The sequence below is a fragment of the Barbus barbus genome (assembly GCF_936440315.1).
Source record: "Barbus barbus genome assembly, chromosome: 33".
Lineage (NCBI taxonomy): Eukaryota > Metazoa > Chordata > Actinopteri > Cypriniformes > Cyprinidae > Barbus > Barbus barbus.
The window spans coordinates 11,550,124-11,567,113 of record NC_136761.1 but is presented as its reverse complement, the minus strand read 5'-3'; the positions used below and the strand labels follow the sequence as shown (position 1 = coordinate 11,567,113).

At 35.8% G+C, this 16,990-nt stretch overlaps 1 protein-coding gene across 1 annotated transcript; it reads right to left on the bottom strand.

The window, feature by feature from the left end:
* Positions 1–2,196: 2,196 nt before the first annotated feature.
* Positions 2,197–16,345, bottom strand: LOC306853488 (trafficking protein particle complex subunit 11). Its single transcript, XM_079390946.1, has 30 exons — positions 16,210–16,345; positions 15,528–15,751; positions 15,209–15,378; positions 14,471–14,541; positions 14,270–14,384; positions 13,519–13,618; positions 13,153–13,226; positions 12,975–13,071; positions 11,556–11,689; positions 10,549–10,696; positions 10,366–10,459; positions 9,926–10,005; positions 9,636–9,714; positions 9,472–9,526; positions 9,216–9,361; positions 9,072–9,133; positions 8,787–8,919; positions 7,357–7,487; positions 7,112–7,267; positions 6,821–7,008; positions 6,491–6,639; positions 5,289–5,410; positions 5,072–5,191; positions 4,815–4,880; positions 4,421–4,577; positions 4,222–4,333; positions 3,918–4,009; positions 3,289–3,422; positions 2,728–2,895; positions 2,197–2,534 (listed from the first exon to the last, which is right to left on the bottom strand). Exons 2-30 carry the CDS (start codon positions 15,729–15,731, stop codon positions 2,493–2,495), a joined length of 3,399 nt encoding a protein of 1,132 aa, XP_079247072.1. The 5' UTR covers positions 15,732–15,751; positions 16,210–16,345; the 3' UTR covers positions 2,197–2,492.
* Between the last annotated feature and the right edge of the window lie 645 nt (positions 16,346–16,990).

The window sequence follows — 16,990 nt, the reverse complement described above, 5'->3', positions numbered from 1 at the left end:
TCTTAACGTCCCTGGATGAAAAATAGGTTCGCGTCAAAAGCAAAACTGAGATTTCTCGTCTTTTTCCTCGTCGAGATGCGGTGGATCCCTGCAGGCCGGTGCGAGACGATGCCTGTGTGCTCCCGCAGCTCAGATAGTGATGCCCTCTAACGGCGGAGAAGAGGTACTGCAGGCGCTATCCCCAGTCAAAATAAAGATTCTCTTCATTTACTCACCTTCATATCATTCCAAACCCGTTTTGATTTTTTTCTTCGTTCAGCGAGGATTTTTTCAATGTAGTGGCAATGAGCAGTCTATGTGATACAGCCTGAAATCACCATATAAGTTTGGCCTACACAATATTAACACCATTAATGGAAATCCTACATAGACTCTGATGCCTATGATTAAACATAGCTTTCAACTTTACTGTGTTACAGCAACATTATATTTTTACCTGAGGTTGCATCCCACTCACCATCACAAATTATTCTATTGCAATAGACAATCCTGACAAATTTTTCAATGCAATTACAACATCCAGACTAAAAAGAATCACCTTATGTTACTACCACATGATATCTATTACAATAAAAATAGGTAGGGATGACAGTTTGGGGGGTTTGTTCTTTTTAACTCAGGCTCAGACATGTAAACATGTCTCTGCTGTGCTATTTGCTTCTCCTGTTTCATAATAGCCACAGGTGGTGTGTAATTGAATGCTTTAGTATGAAGACAGTGAGCATGTTGCTAACCTGCAGGAGGATGTTAAACTTGCCTGCTGACTCCACAACAGTTTCCCTTTGTTTCCGTAAATGTAGAGGCAGTTATTACTGGAATCACACAAGCATTTTGTTTTATTAATTAAAAGAAATGTGTAAATCTCAAACACAATATATAATTTTGCCTTCCAGAAAATTAAGATTATTATTATTTTTTTTTTTTTAATTGTGACATTCTTTCAAAACAATTAAGCACATTTTGCCCTGAAACTCTCAATACCATAATGCATCTAGATGTTAATTTTTTGGGCATTTGTCATTTCCATTACTATATAATACTAAATACTATGATTTTCATTTAAATCAGCATAAAAAAAGTATTATGAAAAATACAGTTAGAATTATGTATTTAATTTTGTTCAACATTTCAATAATATTTTTTTCCATTATGTTAATGAGAATTTGGAGGCAAGAGTTGCTTAAAAATATTCTTAATTGTTCTAAAATACTATTTATTTTTTTCCCCTCTTAGTGTTAGGATGAAAAATGACCTTACAGTTTGACATGATGTGACATTCAGAAATCAAATCCCAGAAATCTCAAACATTGTGAGGCCCTGCTAACAGACACATTGTCAATGTATATTATTAATTCTCTGGCGACTTTCGTCTATTTTCATGCCAATAAAGCTTCATGAATCTTATAACGATGGTTTAACAGATTTAGACAGACTGAAAGGAATCTGGGCTTTTCGTGCTGACAATTTTCAGACAGTCATTTCCTCTTCCTGTCTCACACACATACACATCATTGTAAGGTAATATGTTTAATGGAAGCCAAAGAGTGTTGGGTTACTGAAAAACCAAGTAGCCATAACCTCACGTAGCCTGGTTTGTTTCCAAGTCTGTGAGCCTTAAAGAGGATAGGAGAACTAAGAGACTTATCACCTAGGAAACAAAATCAAACTCTTGATACCTGCTTTGCTTTATAGGAACCCAACAGGTTTGTATTGTAAAGATAATGTATTATTCTTACCTAAATGTGAGGTTGCCTACAGAGTAAATTGAGTTTAGAGGAATAGTTCACCTCAAAATTAAAATTCTATATGATAAGGCTGATGAGAGAGAGGTAGTGCATAAACTTGTGTCTGGTGAATGCACCAAATTTGAACTAAACTCTTTCTGAAAACAAGTGCTCTGGATTCCGTTCAGGATCAACTTTCCTTTTACCTCCACAAGTCAAACAAACGGAGTATTTTGTATTACATGTTTTTAGATGACACTTAATATCCACAGTAAGATTATTAAAATGGCAGAATTAATGAAGGTTTGTATAATTTAAACGTATAATCAAATATAAAAATCTTGTATAGCTTGTACAAATGGTGAGATTATCTACACTTCTGTCCAATCACAGAGCACCTCTTGAGAGAAACAAGCCACAACAACCAACAGCTTCATGACAATGAAGCAAAAAAGAACAACAACAGTTTATTCAACAGCTAGTTTCATGTCAGTTTATTTAGCACTTATTTAGTTTTAGTTACAAGGTTATCATCATTAACATTTTAGAGAATATGATATCTGTTATTTAAAACCAAATCTTATGCAAGCATCATTTCAGTCTTGTTTAACGAGCAAAAATCTAGACACAACAAAATCAACTAATATATCATTCACAAGTTCAAATCATTAAGCTGTAAACACGTGTTCTCCGAGGAATGTTCAGCCTTCATCCTGCAACAGTATCCATGACAACGCTTCCGAGTTGGGAGATCTGCTCCTCTCTTCCTCACGCTGCTTCTATGGAAGTGTCTCCATTTCTGCCCTGAGGCTGAGAAATCAGAACAGACACGATGCAGCGTTACATCCATTAGGGTTGGGTAGGATTTAAGAAATGGCTGAATTTGAATGGAACTGGTCACACTCACAGGATGATCAGCTCAATTCTGATCGGTACACAACGTTATCTGACATCAAGATTCATTTGATGGATAAAATAGTTTGAGGCGTGTTTAAAATATTACCTTGACAAAGATGCGTGAAGGCAGGAAGCGATGTAGCAGTTGATTGGAGATGTTTGGAAAGCGCGGCAGGTTGATGTTGAGCTGAGGGAGGACTTGATATCCCGCCATCAGAGGATAGAAATTATATAACATCTCCTGTTCTGCACCGGGCAAAATCCTCATTCGCACCTGCACACAGACACAAGAATGATAACAAGACCTCATGAGTGAATGAGTAGCATTTGGAACAGAAGTTTAAGGGTTGTGGGTTTGTTGATAATCATTGTGTAGAGAGAAACAAACACATTTTTATTTGCTACTTGTTTGGTTACTCTTCTAAGAGAATTTTGCTTCAATCTTTATATAGCTTTCAGACACCCTTAGACTAATTGTGAGTGAATTTACTCTGGATCATCTGGATGTATTTTTCCATTAGTTTTTATTAAAACATTAAAGTTTCTTTATTATTGAAATAAAAGTAAAACGGGAAAAACACCCAGGTGCTCTAAAATCCATTTAGGTTAGTATTCATGAAATAAAATGTATGTGAAGAAAACACGAAGCCACCTTCTATATACTGACCTGTTTGAGTCCACTAAACATAAATGCATCGCTGGGCTCCACGCTGATCTCGACATCCTGAACCAGCCCGGTTCGATTCTCCAGATGGTACCGAACAGGTAAAGACTCGCGCACACGACCAAATGATGGCAGCTCTAGAACACAAGAGGGTAAAAGTCTGTTCACACCAAGAATGAGAACAACAATTATAACTATATTTGCATAGTCACCAACCAACGCTAACGGTCTGTTTATTCTAAGCTTGTGTGCTGCATTTTCGAAGTAATAAAAATGGATGTAGGTGACCTGCTGCTGATTTTCGTTTTGCAAAATTATGCAAAAACAGATGATTTTGGGTATATGAGACAAAGGGAGTTGAGAGAGTCTGCTTGAAGAATTTAACTTTTTAAGAAATTCCATGAGTCAGTATCAATTTCAGTTTTGGCTGTTCTTGTTGCATTTACACAGCTTGAACCAGCAGATGTCCTCAGCATGCTACGTTTTAGAACTTTATCTTTATAGTTGTAGTTACTGTTATTATTCTTCGTGTGAATGGACCTTAAGAGAGGACGGACAGAATGAATTACAAGACTGAGAAAGCACAGATGATTCAACATATACCACTGATTTGAACATAAAAACAGACTGACCTGCATGGGCATAAAGTGGAATATTCTCGACCATCACATGCGGCAGAATAATGATCGTTCGCACCACTGATGTCACAGCAAATGCTGACTTTCTGGATAAAAAAAATGTTATACAGGAAATTAAAAACGGTGTGCTTTGATAATTTGTTACAGAGTATTTATTTAAGCAAGTTATGAATGTACACACTTTAACATTCTTTATAGAAAATGGCGTAGGCCTATAAGACAACAGCATGAGAAAAGGAAAGTCATCGCTTGCATGTAATATAGAGGGTAAAAGTGAGAGTATATAGAGTGCTGTCACCTCTTCCAGGAGATGATGTAGTGTCCAGATGCCACAGTACTGGTGCCGTTCTGAACAGGAGGACATTTGAGCAGGAAACACTCACTGGCACATTCACTGGTCTGGAGCGTGACTGGAGACAGTAGAAATGAATCACAGTCAGGCCCTGAATAAATGTATTTTCTAAAAAATACCACCATCAGAAATAAAGTTCTCATACCCCCTTCTACTTGACTCTGAGGCTGATCGATGGCATTCATACTGGAGGTCAGCTGCACTTCACTGTTCACCAACTCGATCGGCCATGGAGATGCACTCAAAATATCCATCATTAACAAGAAGGGGATGTCCACATACACATGCTCCAAATGCTCAAACTGTCACACACACAAACATAAAACTGTACCAACCTTACAAAATATGTGTTAAAACTGGACACACAAATGAAAAATCTGTCATCATTTATCCATCTTCATGTACAAAACATCTCCTTTTGTGTTTCACGGATGAAAAAGTAACTCAGGTTTAGAACGAGATAAGATTGAGTAAACAATGACAGAATTTCATGACTGAAGTATTACTATGCGTAGAGTGAGAGGGAGGGCAGCTCTTACCTTACTAGACACAAACTTCATAGCCACTTCAAAAGGAACAACTGTTTCTAATGTAACAGTTTCATCCTGCAGGTGAAGAACAAACATAATACAACTCTGTGAATGAAACTGAACTCTGGTGTATAGATTATGCCTCAGGAAACTAGGTCGGGGTGAAGTTTATGTCTGGCTCTGACATAATCTTTACAAAATCTTTCCGTAGCATTCAACAAACAATTGCATGGGTTTTGATGACAGGGTGTTAGGATTCTGCATACTTTGTGACACTTGCAGGTGATGTCCTTGCCCTCGACCGTGGCACTCACAGAATAAGCCACGTGAAACAGTAATATTCTGGATCCAGTGCTCACACAGTGGATATACAGGGGCTTTACAATCTGACACACAAGAAAACAAGTACACAACATTATACTGAAGTCAAGATCAGCTGACGATCAGTTTTAATCTGTCAAACTCCGTGAAAAGAAGCAGCACCTTCTGTCCAGGTTGCAAATCTCCGAGGGGAATGTCAGGAAGCAGGGCAGGATGAGAATCATCACACACCTCAGTGCCGTTTAGTGTGATTTGGGTTGACTGTGTGAGATTGGCATCCTGACCTAATTGAAACAATAGAAATAAACAAAAAATATTTTTATATAAGATTTTTTAAGAGAAATTAATACTTCTATTCAACAAGACACATTAAATCGATCAAAATTGACAGTCAGGAACAGATTTGTGTCAAATAAATGGTGTTTTACTTTCTATTCATCAAATAATCATAAAAACATGTATTATGATTTGCACAGCTGTTTTCGACATTGATAATAATAGAAATGTCTCTTAAGCAGCAAATCAAAATGATTTCTGAAGATCATGTGACACTGAAGACTTGGAGTATTTCTGCACAGTTTACAAAATATACTCGTCCGGGTTAATTAACATTAGAGTTATGAATGATGCTTGGGCTGCAACTAACGATTATTTTGATAATCGATTAGTTGGCTGATTATTTTTTCGCTTAATTGGATAAAAAGCCTTTCTTTTTTTTTAAATTGACAAAATACACTGTGCCACGTGCTGCCCAATCCTGTCCTTCAAACAGACGTGCCAATTGAATGCTACAAATATACTGTATGGTGAATACATCTATATCTATGCTATACATCATGTGCGAAAAGAGTTATGCACAGTTTAAATGGAGAGTTTAAATAGACAAATGGACAAAGGACAGTTTAAATCCCTACACTACAAATGGAGGTAATAATGAAGATATTAAAGAAAAACAAACTCAGTGTTAACAGATGAGAGGAATGTTCTGCATGAACAGACACATTCACTCTGAATACATATACCTGTTACTGTCATTTCTTTATTCGGTAAATGTAAGGAACATTTTAAATTTATATTCAATTGCATGCTGTTATCCCTTTACAGTTACTATCATAAAATGCTTGAATTACAGGTTGATTTTTAAACCTAAATTTAACATCCAATAACAGTGAAATTAATATTTTTGCACTGCATATTAATTTTCTCCCTCTCTAGATTAGTTGTTGCAGCCTTAAATGATACCTCAAATCATGTGTTTTGATAGGCATGCTATTAATTTTGTAAGCAAATTTTCTTACGAATAAATGTAAAAACCATTTACTAAAACATAATGAGATTTTTGTTCCAGACAACATAGTAAGTACCTGGTTTGAGGCCTGCAGTAAGTTTGATGTCTTTGGCCACAGTTTCCTCTTCTGATTGGATGGTAACAATCATACAGTACATCTCATTGGTCAGTGCTGGAGCCTCATGAGTCAGCTGTACAGAGATTTTGGGCACTCTGGAGATGATCCTAAATGGGCATGATGGTAAGGAAAATATTGCCATTTTAAGTTTATAATTCAGAAACTGTATCCAAAAGAAATGCTTCTTGGAATGTGTATTAAGAAAATAAATAAGGTCCATTTTGATTTCATGCTGATTAAATATTTCTGTACTGACAAGGACATAATGTATAATTTTTTTTTACTTACATAGTGCTGGACTGTATAGTAACTGTGTCCCAATCCACCTGCTGCTCTGGGAGGCGTGTCCTCCTCTTAAAGGAGCGGGACGCCTGCAAAGTCTCATGGGAAGAGGCAGCATCCCCCCAGCCACCCCGCCAGTTCAGATAGACGTATCGGGCTGTATCTCTGCCTAACATGAGTCCCACACTCGTGATCTGAAAAACAAATACAGACAAAAATAAAACAAAACATACTATGTGATTAGTTGTGGCACCACTAAATCTGTTGAAATTAAATGAATGAAAATATATATTTCACCTCAATCTTCTTTCCAACATCTTCTGTTTTGGCTACAAATTTGAAGCAGTATTTGCGGGTTTTGCCGGGGACGAGACACATGTTCTCCTGGGTGGCAGGTTCTAGAATATCCTTTCCTTTAGAGGCGTCCTCCAGCAAACAGTACTGGTTATACTCCTGCATTTCAAACACAGGCACTGTTCAATCGAGTTGTGCATGTGTGTGTGTGTGTGTGTGTGTGTGTGTGTGAGAGAGGTGTGCTGTACCTGGTTGCTGAGGCTGACACATAGTTTTGAGAAGCGCACAGGATGTGGGCAGTCGGCTCTCACATAGACGTATAGCTGGACAGGCTCATCTATGTGGAAACTAGGGGACAGGAACTTGGCTTTGCACTGAACTGAAAATAAACATGCATATCATTACGTTTTGTTCCATTAAGTAATCCAGCATGAAGACAACAACATATTTACATCTATAATATATATATATGCTACCATTCAAAAGTCTGGGGCCAGTAAGATTTTTTTTTTTTTTTTAAGAAATTCATATTTTTATTCAGTAAGGCTGCTTTAAATTAAACAATTTAAATTAAAATATTTGTTAGAAAAAAGTTTTTAAACTTTTTGATCACAAAAGAATACTTTTAAAAAAATGTATTAGTTTCCACAAAAAATTAAACATTGATAATAATAAGAAATGTTTCTTGAGCAACAAATCAGCATATTACAATGATTTCTAATATGAAGAAACACATTATTCAATGCTTTTTACTTTTGCATTTACTTCTAGATTGATATATTAACTTGCTCAAGCAAGTGGCAAAACATTTGAACTACTTGCCTTGTTTATCTAAGTGCTCTTTACCTTTAAACTTAGCCAAAAATCCATAACCTGACTGTGAGACAGTAGACTTTAATTGTATGCATTTATGGTGTAATTACTACATTTTCGCGTCAATCCATGTTCATATTTACCGCAAACAATGCACTGTTACTTTAATTATTTGCTTGCAGTGCAGCAAAAATAGACTCGGTGCGGAAACGATCTCTGCACTGCTGCAGACAGCTCCTGGAACACAACGCTAGACCGCAACCGCGTGTGCAATGTGAACGGAGTAATGTGAACCTGGCATTATGTGTGTGCATTGCGAGCATGTGAGCGCTGAATGGTTTAAACACTTGCGAGAATTAAAAAGAAATGCAATTTATAAACTTTAGTGATGTTGCCTCAATTGTGCAAGTGACAATTCCTGTGTCAACTGTGCAGCTCGCTTATATAGTGCAGACGTGATGTGATTTGAAGTCATTTGCGCATTTTGAGAGAGAAAGAGAGAGCGCACGTGGTGATTCACTCATGCTGTTTGTGAAATTATGTCTCACAGAAAGTTTTCAAATTACTTTATAAGCTATTTAATGAAGAAATATGAATTCTACCCCACCTTCAGCATTATAAGTATTTCACCCGCGTGTCATCAGCAGAGATCGTTTTTTTTAGATTGGCATTTATAGAGACCGCCGATCAAACATCCCCAAAGCGATTATCGGCTGATAGTGATCGGTAGCCGATCAATCGGAGCACCCCTGGGTGAACTGTATATTTAAATGTAGGGGTTATGGCCAGGATTGCAGTTCTCAAATTGATAATTATGATCAATCAGCCCAAAAGACTGGAAAGTGAATATTCTTTGAGCACTTACCAAAGGGCACATTGTCCTGGACCTCAATGGTGAACTCATTATTGCCGGCCAGAGAGATGCGATCACTCCACAGAGACTGGGCCGTCTTCACAGACACTGGGTCACAGTCCGGTTCAGGCTCTGGGACTTCATTCTGACAATCACAAAATAAAATGTCAGCTTCATAAACACTACATCTCTATCTATAGCATTACTTTTAGAATATTAAGACACTATATTTCATACATAAATATGATTATTTTCAGCTGTATCACTCAGCCCTGTGAGCTATATTTCCATACATACCATGAGCACTTTAATCAGATTCTTCTCAATCCTGGATTTCTGCTCTTCAGGGAGGATAGAGGCTAAGCACAGACATGTACACCTGTTAATGCAGGAACTTTCGATTGAGGTGAAGTTGAGAGTCAATACATGGTGGTCATGTACCTCTGCCCACAAGCTCCATGGAATAGGTGATGTAGTCTTTCACTTGACCCATGAGGTAGGAGCACTTCAAAGCCGTGCACAATATAGACGTCAGCAGAGACCACCAGCGCTCTGTACGGTAGTCACACATCACATAATCCAACAGTCTGGGGAGCCAGAATACAACAGTTATACTGTATATACAGCTGCAAGCCATTGACACAAGCAGAGTTCAATTTATATAGGTCAAACTTACAGTATACTGAATTTAACTCACTTTAATGCTTTGGTGTAGTCTTTTGCATGATAATATTCCTCTCCCATTTGAACCACTGCGGAGGGAAACAGCAAATAGAGAGAACAAAAATGTTATTGATTTACTATGCAATTAAATACAGAACAGAATATCTGGCTGATGAATGTGTGTGTTTTTGGACTAACTGAGATGGCTCTTCATTCGTGGACACTTGTACTTCTTAAACTGAGCGACAGCATTGCTGAGGAGAGCAATGATCAGCTCCTGACAGAAACACACACATACAACAATTAGAAGACAAATACTGTTGGTATTTATCTGTAAAATGATTTTTTTTCCTGTAAGAAACATAACATTTTGAGAATTCAGAACTCATTACTTTCTGATCTGAGCATTTGCATCTTAAAAAATGAGTCTGAAGTCAAATTCACAAATGAACGTGAACTTTTAACTTATAAATTTAAAAAAATCTCACCGAATGAGGGACGTCTCTCTCTTTAACTTGAAGAGCAAGGATGCCTTGTTTCTCCTTCTCAGAATCTGGAGGATCAATGCCTGAGGGTTAAAGTTCACTGGGTCAGAAATAAGACTTCACAACACCTGGATAAGTCAAACGTTATATTTATACACAACTGAAACAACTCATGCCATTTTACTGTATTTTTAATCTCAAAAAAATATTACTATTCTTTTACATACACATAGAATATGGCGCTAAAATGATAAATTATTTAGTTTTTTGGTGTTCTAAGGCAAAGACAATATTAATATAAATATATAATAAAATACAAAACACCAGTTTAATAAAATTGTCGGATTTGTGCTTCTTTTGATTTTGGGGTGAAACATGACATGTTCTGGACAGGATTCATATGATTCAGATAGGGTTATAGTGTTTCTTAAGCCATTACTCACTCTGATGTCCCTGTCTCCAAGTTCTCTGTCCATAAAAGTCTAGAGTTCCGGAGGTGCTCTCTAATGGCTCAGGTGCAGGGTAGCCCACGCCTGGCTGGAACAGTAAGAGTGGGAGATTTTGCGTCACAAACTAAAATAAACTCAGATAACATTAATGATGCATTGCACTGTGGGTAGCAGTACCTCATGACTACAGAGGTGCCCCGCTTGCTGCTTGCGCTCCTGTGCATAATAAGCAGCCTGTTGATAGTAGAACCCTGGGTTCTGGGTCTGAATAGCGGTGAGGCCCAGTTTAATGGCCTCATCGAACAGATCACCAAATGACTGGAACCTGCAGAGACAGAAGGAACAAGCAAATGAGTGCATGTATAAAATCAAGACCAGAGGTCACCAATCAGTGGAATCACTTAACAAATTATGTATAAAAATTTATATAATTCTAAACTTAGCTTTTTTTCTCCACATGTGCTAAGTATCAGAATTATTAGGCAACGTGCCCAGAAATCATTACGCAATGAGACAGTTGGTGTGCTGGTTTTGTTTTTCTTACCTCAATAAATGTTATATATTCATAATATCTGTTGTATTTTAGATCATCATAACATTAATTACTCAACATGTACATTTCCTGAAGAAAACATGAGTGGTGCTTGCCATGCAAATGGGTGTATGCAAGAGAGAGCTGACATATGGCTTGCTCATGTTGATATATGGTTGCTGGGGTGCTCTAAATGGTTGCTAGGGCATGGCTAGATAGTTGACAGTGTGATTTATTTTTAAAATTTGCATTCTGAGTGAAAAGAGCCCACTCCCTTGACTCTACAATGTTCTGATCCAGAGATCTCATATTATTTTTCAATAGAAGTCTATGGTTTTATTTTTATAATAATAATAATAATAATAACTGATAATAATAAAAATCAGTTTAATGGATAACATTAATTCAAAAATAATACAAAGTAATTCATGTTTACGCAATGGGCAGGACATCAACTAACCAGAACCACATGGCATTAACACAAGAACAACAACATTTTAATAACTACTAATCATTCAGTCAAACTCTGACTGAAAGATCAACATTTTTATATCTGCAATTCAACCCTATAAAAACCTTGAAACAGTTCAAATCCTAATTTGTCCAAAAACATGAAATACAAATGTGTGCATATGGCAGGGTTGAATCTTACTGTTTGGACATCCAGGCCGTGTGTTCAAACGCCAGCTCAGCGCTACCTATCTTCTTCTTGCACAGGTCGATGTGTTTGCGGAACTGAGCAATGGCATCCAGGGGGGTGTTATGCTGAAAGCAGAGCCTGCAGATCTGTGAGAGAAGACCACCGGTAGACACTCAATAAAGAGATATATTCTGAACAAAACACAACTGAACGTGATGGTGCGATTTAGAAAAGAATGAGAAGAGGAAATGAACTCTGGCCAGTTTCCTGTGTGGCGTTTACAGCTGTTTAGATGACACCTCATACTGCCCGTGTCAACATTTCTCATTTTCATTTAGTTTAACCTAATATTACTCAAATAACTAAAACTGAAACTAAAAAAACCCTAAAACATAATAAAACTATATAGATATAAAAAAAACTGTAAAAATTACAAAACAGAAACACATCAAAATTAAAATAAAAACACAATTGTAAAAAAAAAAAAAAAAACTTCTGCTCATCAAGGCTGTATTTATTTGATCAAAAATAAAGAAAAAAACAGCAATATTGTGAAATCTTACTGCAATTTCTAATATTGATTTCCTTTTTTAATGTACTTTAAAATAGAATTTATTTCTGTGACGCAGCGCTGAATTTTCAGCATCATTACTCGAGTCTTCAGTGTCACATGATCCTTCAGAAATCATTCTAATATCCTGATTTATTATCAATGTTGGAACTGTTGTGCTGCTTCATATTGTTTTTTAGAACATTTGATTTTTATTTGATTCTTTGATGAATACAAAGTTAAAATGAGCAGCATTTGTTCAAAATAGAAATATTTTCTAACAATAGAAGTCTTTACTATGACATTTATTTATTACCACATCCCTCCTGAATAAAAGTATTAATTTCTTTTAAAAAAAAGAAAGAAAAAATTACTGACCCCAAACTTGAATAGCATTGTATACTGTAACACAAAAAATCTTTTTTTTTTAATAAATGCTGTTCTTTTTAACTTTTTATTAATTAAAACATCTTTAAAAAAAACATCACAGGTCCCCCCCCCCCCCAAAAAATATGAAGCAGCACAACGGTTTCCAACATTGATTATAAATCAGTGTCACATGATCCTTCAGAAATCATTCTAATATGCTGAAGACTGGAGTAATGATGCTGAAAATTCAGCGCTGCGTCACAGAAATACATTACATTTGAAAGTATATTAAAATAGAAAACTGTTATTTTAAATTGCAACATTATTTCACAAAATTAGATTTTTTTATCAAATAGATATAGCCTTGAGCAGAAGAAACTTCTTTAAAAGACATTAAAAATCTTACTGATCCCAAACTTTTGAGTGGTAGTGTATATCAATGTCACTAAAATAATACTGCTCAAAACAACATGTAAGCACCATCCACACTTTGTTCAGACCATCTAGTTCACCTTGTAGTTGATGAATCCAGCCATGGTTTTGATCTCAAGCATGTTGGTTTCATGAGCTCTGAGTTCATGAACGAGGCTATAAGCAGTCCTGTAATATCTGTAAGACAGCACACGGAATGTGTTTGAGTTCTTATAAATACAAAATAGCAGTGTCAAAATTGCTGTTAACAGCACTTACTTGAGGGCGTTCTGAGTGTCCTGCTTTAGTTCACTGAAGAAGCCCATTTTAAACTGGTGCCTTACAAACAGCAACTAGAATTCACAGCATTCATAGGTTATTATGGTGCAAGTTGAGCTTTTTCACACCTACCAGATAACTAATAAATTCAGAACCACAATAAATATAACAACTGTTTCTAATTACTTATTTAGAAAGAGGCAACTGCATGCCATATTCTTCATGTAGGCTATGCATTCAAAAGAAGCTGAGAACTGTGTTCTTGAATTCATTTCTTGCTTTTTACACTCTTTGTAATGAAACTTCATTATAAAGGCCATTTTAAAGAAATTCAGGTTTTATATTTGCAGTCGGGCTCCTGGTTACCTGGTGTGTAGTTTTATTGAGGAACTCCTTGTGAGATTTCACTCTCCTGATCTCATTATAATAGTAGGTCTGTGCATGTTCGTAGAATGCGTTTTCCAACCTGCAGGCATATAAATATATAACAGACAAAACTAAGGTGTGAAGATGCAAGTCAGCCACTTCGGTCACTCTCTGTCATGTAATCTAGACTGCGATTGAGGCTATATCGACTGTATTTTTTAACACAGAAGTGTGGTGCAGCCATTTGTAAATTGAATGCGTGAGGCTCCGGTGTCATATGCTTCATATGCTTTTGTTGTTTTAGTTGTACAAACACAATCTATTATGCTGCCTGATACTGCAGACTGATATTTCTTAACATTTTATTATAATTTATTAACCTATTTATAAACACATTGCTTTATAACGCATATAGTTTTACCGTTTACAGCACTTTGTTATTCTTCTAGTCATTTACCTATTCTGGCAAATTAATCAGAAGTCTCACATATTCACAGAAAATACACATTCACAGAAAATGTCCGTGTTGTAAAATAAAACCAATTATTAAATATTAGTTCTGCATATTTGTTATTGGATACTCAAATATAAAAATAATCAGTATTGACTATTATATTGTTTAAAAAAAAAAACAGTTGATCTCTTCTAGCAACCCAGTAAGTCGTTTTTGACTTTATCACATACAAAGACAGACCTGATTGGGTCATTCAGGCATAATGAACACACACTCTACATCTAGAAAGACTCTAACCTAATGATGTATCCCACCAGGTGGTCAGTATGGGGCAGGACAAACAGGGACTTCCCAGACAGGTCACAGGCACCACATAGAGCAGAAGCTCTCTCAGATGCCACCAGATCTTCACCTGAGACACAACCACATCGTCATTCATCAACATCTGCTCAAGACACATTCTGAATTTCCTGAAACATGGATTCAGTTTTGTTATACCTGGTGGGAGAGGAGTTTTCTTCTGAATCAAAACAACAGCGACCTTCGTGTTTCTTCCTTGTAAACTTGTCCTGTGAGAAATAAATATATCTCAGATCAGCAAACAACAAACAATAAAAAAAAAATACCTGCTAGGATTTGTCCTAATGTCTATTCACCCAAGAGTTTTGGATTCGGTTACAAAATTAAACAATGCATTTCTATCTTCCTGTGCTACTTTAGTATTTAAAAACTATTATATTTTTATATCATTATTTTTTATTATTTTACATTTTTTTATATATATATATATATATATATATATATATATATATATATATATATATATATATATATATATATATATATATATATATATATATATATATATATATAGATATAGATATATATGTTTTATATTTTGTAACTAATTTTTTTCCTTTTACATTTTATTTGTTTGTCTTTTTTTAAATTATATTTAACTCATTTATTTTTATTTCATTTTAGGTTTTAGTATCTTTGTCTTTGCCATTTTTATTAGTTTTTGTCTTTTTAAATTTTTTTCTTTAGCTTTAATTTTATTTTTAATTCAGTTAACTAAAAGCTAATTTTAGTAATTTTAGTTCTTCAAAATATTTATTTGAGTTTTAATTTTTTTTTTAATATTTATATTTATTTGATATCAGCTTTATTTCAATAATCAAGATCTAATTTTAATAGTTTAATATAAATAGTTTAATACTTTTCATAAAACTATACCTGACAATTTCCACTTTGGTTGCACATTCGGATTGCTTTTCCTTCCATTGTGGATCATCCCAGTCCAGCTCATAAAAAAGCACGACCAGCGCAGGCACCAGGTTGAGATGTTTATTCATCCAGCCTGTCTTCAGTATCCCTTTAGGGATGTACCACTCATATGATGTTCTCTAACATAAAAAGAATGTGTGTTAGTAAACCAAGTCAACACAGTTACACAACAAACCAGTAGTGTCCAAAATTAAAATAATTATTTATAAAGAGCATAAAGCATTTTTTTGGAATATCTTTAGAAGGTTTCAAAGCTCTTTTGTCTCACTTTGGTTCTGCACTTTGGATACTCGTGGTCTCCGGGCAGAACTTTGAAAGAGATGGGCACTCTGTCTGCCCGCCGGTTGGCACAGAAGGCATCCCATATGGCTCTGTGGATGGCATTATAAATCACGTCCAGTCCTGTCAGAGCCACAAAGGCCATGGGCCTGCAGCACAGCTCTGGAGGAAGATCCCATTGAGCTGGACTCATGACGCCGGTGAACAGACCACCTGACCAGCACAAAATAAACACAAATATGTCAATAACAACAACAAAAAAGTCAATATAGACTGCATTGAGAGGCAAATACAGCATTTAAGTCTGAGACAGTTCTTTCATTTGATATGGGTTGTTCATTGGAGATAGACGACCATGGTTTATGTTCAAGGATCCTGGAGATAGTGACTTGAACAACAGAAATCTCGGGATATGAAGACAGGAAATAAACGACACACTGACAAATACACATATAAGTCTTTTTTAAAATATAAGATAAATCTAATTATATTTTTGTTGCAAACTGATGAAAAGGATAAACTGCAAAGCATCTGATTTCTTCAGTTGTCATCCGTGACAGCTGATGCTACTCTGTGAATGCTAAATCTAACGCTCAGTAACAGCCTGTTAAACAATATTAATATATACTTATAACAAGTAAATATTAGTCTATGAGCTGAGAGGTATTTACCTTTAGTTTCAAGTAGTGTTTTGCTGGGTTTTCAGCAGGCTGGCCTAGCGTTACATTTATGTACAGCTCTTGTTTTTAATTCAAACCCCACCTTCTTCTTGACATATGACTGCTTCTTCTTTCGGCGGCTTTTCGCGTCGTTTTGCAGGAGACGCGTCTCTTTACCGCCACCTGCTGGACTCATGCTGCGCTTACAGCCACTTCAGAGACTAACCCTGCGTCCCAATGTGCATACTATCCATACATACATACTATCCACCATTTTAGCCTATCTTTTTATGGCAAAAATAGTAAGAGTAGTATGCTACTACACGTTTCCGAAATCAACATGAACAGTTGTGCGAAAAGTCTTTAGAAATTTACCAGTGACACTTAATATTTTTAATGTGTTTGTTTAATTAGGTTGTTTTAACCATAGACGTATACATATCTATGGTTTTTAACCACCAAGTATTAAAGACTTCAAGTAGTGAAAAAAACCAGCCACCATAACATTTTATAGACACCACTACTACTAATTATATAATAATAATAATAATTTATATTTTAAGTATAAATATCTATTAATTACGGTGGCCGAGAGAGCTCAACGCGCTGCAAATAGAAAAAAAACACATGCAAATAAAGAAAACAAACTTAGTCAATTTTATAACACATGCTGCAAATGCTCACAACACAAACAAATAAAGAAACGCGCTGTAAATAAAATTATTTATTTGTTTGTGTTGTGAGCATTTGCAGGACCTGCTGTCAAATTGATGAAGATGTTTTCTTGATTTGC

Bases quoted from the DNA above. Each gene is read 5' to 3' on its own strand.
- LOC306853488 (XM_079390946.1), bottom strand. From the start codon at position 15,731: ATGAGTCCAGCTCAATGGGATCTTCCTCCAGAGCTGTGCTGCAGGCCC. The intron at 13,072-13,152 runs GTAAGTGCTGTT...GCTGTCTTACAG, and splicing joins GACACTCAGAACGCCCTCAA to ATATTACAGGACTGCTTATA. The intron at 7,009-7,111 runs GTGAAATATATA...TTTGTTTTTCAG, and splicing joins ATGTTGGAAAGAAGATTGAG to ATCACGAGTGTGGGACTCAT.